Raw genomic sequence first — 9454 nt, 5'->3', positions numbered from 1 at the left:
ATCCAGGATCTCGTTCTTTCGGTCATGACCCAAAGTTCATGGCCACAGGTAAGGGTAGGAACGTAGACCGACCGGTAAATCGAGAGTTTCACTTTTCGGCTCAGCTCTCTCTTCACAACGGACCGGCACAGCGCCCCCATTACTGCGGCAGCCGCACCGATCCGTCTGTCGATCTCCCGCTCCATTCTTCCCTCACTCGTGAACAAGACCCCGAGATACTTGAACTCCTCCACTTGAGGCAGGAACTCCCCTCCTACCTGAAGAGGACAAGCCACCCTATTCCGGTGGAGAACCATGGCCTCGGACTTGGAGGAGCTGATCTTCATCCCAGCTGCTTCACACTCGGCTGCGAACCGCCACAGCGCATGCTGTAGGTCTTGGCTAGAGGGGGCCAGCAGGACCACGTCACCTGCAAAAAGAAGAGACGAAATCCACTGGTCCCCAAACCAGACCTCTTCCGGCCCTTGGCTGCGTCTAGAAATCCTGTCCATAAAAGTTACGAACAGGACCGGTGACAAAGGGCAGCCCTGCCGGAGTCCAACATGCACTGGGAACAGGTCCGACTTAGTGCCGGCAATGCGGACCAAACTCCTGCTCCGCTTGTACAGGGACGGATGGCCCCTAATAAATGCACATAAATTTCACTTAAATTTAGAGGCATCTTTGCATCTCCAACTTGGCTGAATCATTATTTCTGATACTATTAGTTTGACCAAAAGCCCTAGTGTAAAATGTGTGTTGTTTATGTATTTATCAATGTCATTAAGAGTAGAATGCATTTCAGAAATGATAGGAGCTACAATGTTTGCAAGAAACAAAATTTATTGCATTAAATAAACAAACTACTTGCATGACTGCCTGAGTTGTATGATTCAACACAATGTGGGAGACAAGTAGACAGAGAGACCTTGGACAGAGAAGAGTAATGGAGTGGCAATGGGGAGAAGGAAGGAGAGATTAGGGCCATCCCTGAAGAAACTGCCACATATGTAAAAACATTTACAAAAATTATTGGGGAGCCAGATGTTCCAGATTGAGCACAACTGTGCTATGGTCAACAATGACTTTCATGATTTTTAGTTTGAGTAATTCTTGGTCATGTGGTGGCAGTCTGTCCAGGGATGGAGCTAAACTGAGGAGGAAATGCTCATTGGGGGAGAAGACCTGCGGGGGTGTTGGTGGTGGAGGTGGCGGCAGCGGTGGCCGCTTCTGGAGGGCTTCCAGAAGCGCACGCTCAAAACTAGATGGCTCATCCCGGGGTCGCACTCTCCTCCTCCTTCCTGCAAGATTACACAGTTTTACATTAGTGTGTTGATGGCCAGGTTGTTCGACCACCGAGACAAGGATGGCTTCACACAATCTGGCAGAGAGCAGGTGAAACACAGAGGAACAGGTGCATGGAATTAAGGCAGTCATGCTCTGGGTAACGTCACTTCCTGTTTTCGCTGTTGCACTTGGTGAATTGGTTGGTGTGTGAAGGCTCTCTCGTTTGATCTGATTTCTCTCTACTGTGATATCTCTTACTTGTTGTAATACATAAGCACGTTAAAACACATACTTTCTGTTGCTGTATTTAACGTTTGGGGACTCTCCGTGTCTTACACGGTTTTTTCTAGTGGTAAGAGGTCGCTAGCTTAGCGTTTAGCTCCACCATGGCTACCCGTTCTGCTGTTTCTCTCTCTGAGTCTCCTCCTCTCTCCTGCTCTCTGTGTCAGATGTTCAGTTACTCCTCTGTGACAATCAGATTGATTTATTTTGCCTCACAGAAACCTGGCTGCAGCAAGAGGATTATGTTACTACAAATGAGTTAACTCCTACTAATTATTTGAATTTTCACATTCCTCGAAATACTGGGCAAGGAGGAGTAGCAACTATCTTTCAGTCCGATTTATTGATTAGTCCCAGACCAATCAATAGCTACAACTCTTTTGAATATTTAATCCTTAGTTTTCCTCATCCAAATTGCAAAGCATTAAAACCTCTTCTGTTTGTTGTTTTGTACCGTCCACCAGGTCCTTACTCTCAATTTTTAGATCAGTTTTCAGACCTTTTATCTTATTTAGTGTTAAATACAGATAACGTTATTATAGTGGGGGATTTTAACATTCATGTTGACACTGAAAGTGATAGCCTAAATACAGGTCCTTCTCAAAATATTAGCATATTGTGATAAAGTTCATTATTTTCCATAATGTCATGATGAAAATTTAACATTCATATATTTTAGATTCATTGCACACTAACTGAAATATTTCAGGTCTTTTATTGTCTTAATACGGATGATTTTGGCATACAGCTCATGAAAACCCAAAATTCCTATCTCACAAAATTAGCATATCATTAAAAGGGTCTCTAAACGAGCTATGAACCTAATCATCTGAATCAACAAGTTAACTCTAAACACCTGCAAAGGATTCCTGAGGCCTTTAAAACTCCCAGCCTGGTTCATCACTCAAAACCCCAATCATGGGTAAGACTGCCGACCTGACTGCTGTCCAGAAGGCCACTATTGACACCCTCAAGCAAGAGGGTAAGACACAGAAAGAAATTTCTGAACGAATAGGCTGTTCCCAGAGTGCTGTATCAAGGCACCTCAGTGGGAAGTCTGTGGGAAGGAAAAAGTGTGGCAGAAAACGCTGCACAACGAGAAGAGGTGACCGGACCCTGAGGAAGATTGTGGAGAAGGGCCGATTCCAGACCTTGGGGGACCTGCGGAAGCAGTGGACTGAGTCTGGAGTAGAAACATCCAGAGCCACCGTGCACAGGCGTGTGCAGGAAATGGGCTACAGGTGCCGCATTCCCCAGGTCAAGCCACTTTTGAACCAGAAACAGCGGCAGAAGCGCCTGACCTGGGCTACAGAGAAGCAGCACTGGACTGTTGCTCAGTGGTCCAAAGTACTTTTTTCGGATGAAAGCAAATTCTGCATGTCATTCGGAAATTAAGGTGCCAGAGTCTGGAGGAAGACTGGGGAGAAGGAAATGCCAAAATGCCAGAAGTCCAGTGTCAAGTACCCACAGTCAGTGATGGTCTGGGGTGCCGTGTCAGCTGCTGGTGTTGGTCCACTGTGTTTTATCAAGGGCAGGGTCAATGCAGCTAGCTATCAGGAGATTTTGGAGCACTTCATGCTTCCATCTGCTGAAAAGCTTTATGGAGATGAAGATTTCATTTTTCAGCACGACCTGGCACCTGCTCACAGTGCCAAAACCACTGGTAAATGGTTTACTGACCATGGTATCACTGTGCTCAATTGGCCTGCCAACTCTCCTGACCTGAACCCCATAGAGAATCTGTGGGATATTGTGAAGAGAACGTTGAGAGACTCAAGACCCAACACTCTGGATGAGCTAAAGGCCGCTATCGAAGCATCCTGGGCCTCCATAAGACCTCAGCAGTGCCACAGGCTGATTGCCTCCATGCCACGCCGCATTGAAGCAGTCATTTCTGCCAAGGGATTCCCGACCAAGTATTGAGTGCATAACTGTACATGATTATTTGAAGGTTGACATTTTTTGTATTAAAAACACTTTTCTTTTATTGGTCGGATGAAATATGCTAATTTTGTGAGATAGGAATTTTGGGTTTTCATGAGCTGTATGCCAAAATCATCCGTATTAAGACAATAAAAGACGTGAAATATTTCAGTTAGTGTGCAATGAATCTAAAATATATGAATGTTAAATTTTCATCATTACATTATGGAAAATAATGAACTTTATCACAATATGCTAATATTTTGAGAAGGACCTGTATAGCGTTTAATGCTATCTTAGACTCAATTGGCTCAATTGGCTCAAAACATTAACAAACCTACCCACCTTTGTCTTCATTCTCTGGACCTTGTGCTGACATATGGCATTGAGTGTAAAGACATAACAATATTTTCTCATAACCCTGTCCTGTCTGACCATTTCTTAATAACCTTTGAGTTTAATTTAACCGAGTACTCCACACCTGAAAGAAAATTTCATTACAGTAGATCATTATCAGGCGATGCTGTAACAACCTTTAAAGAATCTGTTCCACTTTTAATTTCCTCATTTTCACAGAAAAACACAGTGGAGGTCAATAATTCTCTTTCTGCCCCTTCACAAATCGATTCTCTTGTTCATAGTGTTACTTCATCATTGCGTGATGCATTAGTCAATGCAGCCCCCTTGATAAAGAAGGTAATCATTAATAGGAGGATAGCTCCCTGGTTTAATTCAGATCTGCGTACTTTAAAGCACAATGTTAGGAAATTGGAGAGAAAATGGCGCTCTACACACCTAGAGGATTCCTACTTAATCTGGAAAAATAGCCTACTGTTGTATAAAAAGACACTTCACCAAGCTAGAACAGCTTATTTCTCATCATTAATAGAAGAGAACAAGAATAATCCTAGGTTTCTCTTTAGTACAGTTGCTAAACTTACACAGAGTCATAGCTCTGTTGAGCCATCCATTCCCTTAGCTCTTAGCAGTCATGACTTCATGGGATTCTTCTTAAATAAAATTGATTCTATTAAGAAGAAAATCTTTGACATACTCCCGAAGATGATTACTTCATCCTCAGCAAGTGAGACAAAATTGGAAATAACTGCAGAACCTGATTTGTGTTTGGACTGTTTTGATCCTGTGAAGCTTCCTGAGTTATCAGAAATATTAGCTTCATCTAAACCTTCAACTTGTATGTTAGACCCAATCCCAACCAAATTATTTAAGGAAGTGTTCCCTCTGATTACCAGCCCCATTTTAGATATGATTAATTTATCCTTAGTAAATGGATATGTACCACAGGCTTTTAAGGTAGCTGTAATTAAACCTTTATTTAAGAAACCTTCGCTTGATTGAGATGACTTGAAAAATTACAGACCTACATCCAATCTTCCATTATTATCTAACATTCTTGAGAAAATAGTTGCTAATCAAATGTGTGAGCATTTACACAGCAATGACCTGTTTGAAGAGTTTCAGTCAGGCTTCAGAGCTCATCATAGCACTGAAACAGCTCTGCTGAAAGTCACTAATGATATTCTTATGGCCTCAGATAATGGACTTGTGTCTGTACTTGTCTTGTTAGATCTCAGTGCTGCATTTGATACAGTCGACCATAATATTCTCTTAAAAAGGCTGGAATATGCTGTAGGGATCAGGGGAACAGCGGTAGGCTGGTTTAAATCTTATTTGTCTGACAGATTCCAGTTTGTTCATGTAAATGATAAATCATCTTTAAACTCCAGGGTTAATTGTGGAGTACCACAGAGTTCAGTACTTGGGTCAATTCTCTTTACTATATATATGCTTCCAATAGGTCAAATTATCAGGCAGCATGGAATAAACTTTCACTGTTACACTGATGATACTCAGCTTTACTTATCCATTAATCCTGATGAACCCAACCAGTTAGATAGACTACAAGCATGTCTTGAAGATATAAAAACTTGGATGGCTTTAAATTTTTTGCTTCTAAACTCAGACAAGACAAAAGTTGCCGTCTTTGGACTGGAGTCTTTAAAAAAGAAAGTGCTTAGTCAATCACTTAACCTGGATGGCACTAAATTGAGCTCCGGTAATAAAGTAAAAACCCTTGGTGTTATTTTTGACCAGGACATGTAATTTAAATCCCATACTAAACAGGTTTCTAGGATTTCCTTTTACCTCCAGAACATCGCCAAAATTAGAAATATCCTATCTAGGAGTGACGCTGAAAAACTAGTCTATGCATTTGTTACTTCAAGGCTGGACTATTGTAATTCATTACTATCAGGATGTCCACAAAATGCAGTTAAAAGCCTTCAGCTGATTCAAAATGCTGCAGCAAGAGTTCTGATGAAAATTGTAAAAATAGATCATATTTCTCTTATTTTAGCTTCCCTTCATTGGCTCCCTGTTAAATCCAGAATATAATTTAAAATTCTCCTCCTCACATATAAAGCCCTTAATGATCTAGCTCCATCATACATCAGAGATCTGATTGTTCTATATGTTCCTAACAGAGCACTTCGTTCTCAGACTGCAGGTTTACTGGTGGTTCCTAGAGTCTCTAGAAGTAGAATGGGAGGCAGATCCTTTAGTTATCAGGCTCCTCTCCTGTGGAAGCAGCTCCCAGTTTTAGTCCGTGAGGCAGACAACCTGTCTACTTTTAAAGCTAGGCTTAAAACTTTCCTTTTTGATAAAGCTTATAGTTAGAGTGGCTTAGGTTATCCTGAGCTATCTTCCTTATTTTTCCTCCCTCCTTGTTGGATGGAGTAAGGGGGAGTCAGGTTTAGCCTAAAGCGGCTCAGTTATGGTTGAGGTGCAAACACACCCTCTATTTCTGCTACCTGTATGACCCCTTCTTTTTTCCAATGGTTATAATCAGTCTGACAGAGAGAGGTATCCCAATCATTGTGGTTTTTAGTATAACAATGACCATGAGTGGGACCCTTTGTGGGGTGCCTTGAGATGACATTGTTGTAAATAAGTGCCGTTTAACTAAATAATCTGAACTGAAACTATCTGTGTAGTTATGCTGCTATAGGCTTAGGCTGCTGGAGGACATAATGACCACTTTCACCATCTTCGCTACATTCTCACACTACTCTCCAGTTTTTCATTATTTGCTGTTATTTCAGCTTTTAACTTTGTTCTCTCTATTCTTTTCCTACAAGCTACACCTGGCCTGGCTCTGTGTCTACCTGTGACACCTTTCTGGAGGGGGGAATCGTCCGAGCTTCTGCTGGCAACAACTTAATGCTCACCCTCTACCGATGATCCACATAGCCCTGTCTTTTAGTGTTTAACCCTTTCTCTCTCCTAGACATGGCGATTGACTGAGCTTTACTGTAACTAATTATATGTGCTCTCTTTCAGACTCTAACCTTGAAAACTGGCTCAGAGTTTATCTGTTCTTTCTTTCTAGGTGAAACGACTAAAGGAGCTACATCCATTAACATTTACTTTTCCTTCCCATAGAAAGTACTCCTGGATCAGTGCTTCTTTGTTCTCTTTGTGTCTCTGCTCTGTTCTTTCAAACCCCCAGTCGGTCGTGGCAGATGGCTGCTCACACTGAGCCTGGTTCTGCTGGAGGTTTCTTCCTGTTAAAAGGGAGTTTTTCCTCTCCACTGTCGCTACATGCATGCTCAGTATGAAGGATTGCTGCAAAGTCAACGCCAGTGACTGTCCACTGTCTCTACATGCTCATCCGGGAGGAGTGAATGCTGCAAGTCACTGACTGGATGCAATCTGCAGGGTTTCCTTAGACAGAAAAACTTTTCATCCAATTTGAATAAATAACTAACTCCGACTGCCCTGTTCAATGATTAGGACTAATTGGAATGTATGTACCTGACTTTTGTGAAGTGCCTTGAGACAACATGTGTTGTGAATTGGCGCTATATAAATAAAACTGAATTGAAGTCTACTCTTGCGTACTATGACATGTACACACCTATGAGAGTGGACGCAGCAGCAGAGGATGAAGGACCAGGGACTTGAGACTCGGAGACAGATAAGGCAGCAGGTGTTTCAGGTGGGGGGGACCTGTCCTCAGCGTCATCACAATTTGTTTCTGTCAAAAGAGACATGACATGATAAGGCAAGTTTAACAGTAGTCAAAGTGAATGTTTCTTTCCTTTTATTAAATGTTTGGCAATGTACTTTCTGTCTCCTCTTGGTCTGGTGTAGGTAGGTCCTCAGCCGTCTCCTCGACCGGGCCCATGTTGCTGGTGGTGGGCCGTAAAGTGACGAAAGGATCTAGGAATGAGAGGACGGCTGAGAACCTCCACTTCTTCCCCGGACCTGCTGCTGCTCCACTCCTCCTGGTCTCCAACTCCTTCCTTCTCTCCCTCAGGTACGTGTCTCGCAAACCCTTCCATTTTTTGCGGCACACGTCCTCTGAAAACATAGAGATGTATCATTTGTGAGATATTACTCGCATGAATATTTGTGTTTTCCAGAAAGAGGCTCAAATCGGCGGCGACCAGACTTTCCATCACTTTTTGGTGGGGGGGGCGAAAGTGCGTTTGTAGGATGTTTGTGGTTGAAATATGTCACCACGATGTTGTTATTGTTATGCTTTGGTAAATAAATGTTATCCAGACTATTTTCCACTTTTAAAAATTACCTAAACAAGGACAGAGTACAACTTCATGTTAGCAAGTGATGTGCTGATGGCAGTTAGCCAACATAGAGTAGTTAATGGTGCTGGCTACTGGTTTAAAGTTTTACCTGCCACTCCAGTGTCTTCACTGACTCCTCTCCAGGCAAGGTCCTTTCTGTACTTGTCTCGATAATAATAATTGGTTGAGTCATATAACTCAGGCCTACCGCAAACCGCCACTATGATCTTGTCTACCATCTTCAATCAAGACAGCTTCGTCTCCGCTGAGGTCCTTTTTATCCCTCGTCTAAGCCACATCCAGGCCCTGAATGGTTGATGCCACACGAATGCAGAGAAAAGTTCAGATTTTTCAACTCCAGCGAAATTCGCTTGGCGCTAATCGCTTGGTTCGCGTCGCTTCGGTCCTGAACGCGTGTTGACATAGGGCTAACACGTTGCTCTGTTGCTCCTGTATGGCAAGCCAAAAGGGTCAAAAGCCAACAGCGCTACAAAACGCCACTTTTACCACGCATCTGGTTAAAACGTCACGCAAAAAACGCCGTTTTATAAGTCAGGACGTCGCAAATTACGGCGAAAATCCAATTAAAGCGCCATTTAATGCGGCTTTTTAAGAGCACCCGTTGAACGCCGAAAAAACTGATAATTGAACGCCGCTTTTTACGCCCGACGGCGTTCAATGTCCTTACAAAACGCAGTTCTTTTGGCCGCTTTGTGACATTTTTTACGCCGTCAAAAACGGCGTTTTCTCGAATTAAGCAGGGCCCTGCCCACACTCTTTTTATCTAGTTAAAATTCCAGCCACCCAATAAGAGAAGTAGAACTGCAGACCCCAACTATTCATAACAGATATACTGTGAAATGAGATCTGATGTTTTTTTCTGATGGATTTCATATATTTTGCAGCACTGTGTCAGTGTTTGCTTCTGTAATCACCTCAATATTAATTTTAACATCTTTAAAGTCAAAAGCAGAGAAGAAAATACACAATAACTGTCTGAAACAAGTGAAGACCGATATGCAACTTTGAAATCCGAGTCTTAGCTGTAATACCTTTCGCCACCACCAGATGGCACTCACAAGGGAGCTGGTAAACAGAAACGCTATTTGTGATTATTTGGTGGTTGAAATGTTATTAAATACAGGAAAATAAATCTTGAATGCTGTGTTTGCTTGTGATTCCTCTGTGAAATTCTTAATCTATGAGTTGGCAAGCATTAAGGACTGAATAGGAACACTAAAATAGTCAAATGAAAAATTCATTATCATTGTTACTACCTGTATTTTTTCTTATTCTTCTTTATAGTAAATGTAAAAAGATATCTAGAGGGTAGTTCTTTAGTGTCAGCTGACAGTTTTAGACATTAATTTCTCATG

The 9454-nt window shown here is 42.2% G+C and overlaps 1 protein-coding gene across 1 annotated transcript; it reads right to left on the bottom strand.

The window, feature by feature from the left end:
- Positions 1–638: 638 nt before the first annotated feature.
- Positions 639–8559, bottom strand: LOC124857690 (transcription factor Adf-1-like). Its single transcript, XM_047349061.1, has 4 exons — positions 8188–8559; positions 7618–7854; positions 7409–7528; positions 639–1280 (listed from the first exon to the last, which is right to left on the bottom strand). Exons 1-4 carry the CDS (start codon positions 8315–8317, stop codon positions 1009–1011), a joined length of 759 nt encoding a protein of 252 aa, XP_047205017.1. The 5' UTR covers positions 8318–8559; the 3' UTR covers positions 639–1008.
- Between the last annotated feature and the right edge of the window lie 895 nt (positions 8560–9454).

The sequence above is a fragment of the Girardinichthys multiradiatus genome, chromosome 21 (assembly GCF_021462225.1).
Source record: "Girardinichthys multiradiatus isolate DD_20200921_A chromosome 21, DD_fGirMul_XY1, whole genome shotgun sequence".
Taxonomy (NCBI): Eukaryota; Metazoa; Chordata; class Actinopteri; order Cyprinodontiformes; family Goodeidae; genus Girardinichthys; species Girardinichthys multiradiatus.
This window is presented reverse-complemented; position numbering and strand designations above follow the sequence as displayed.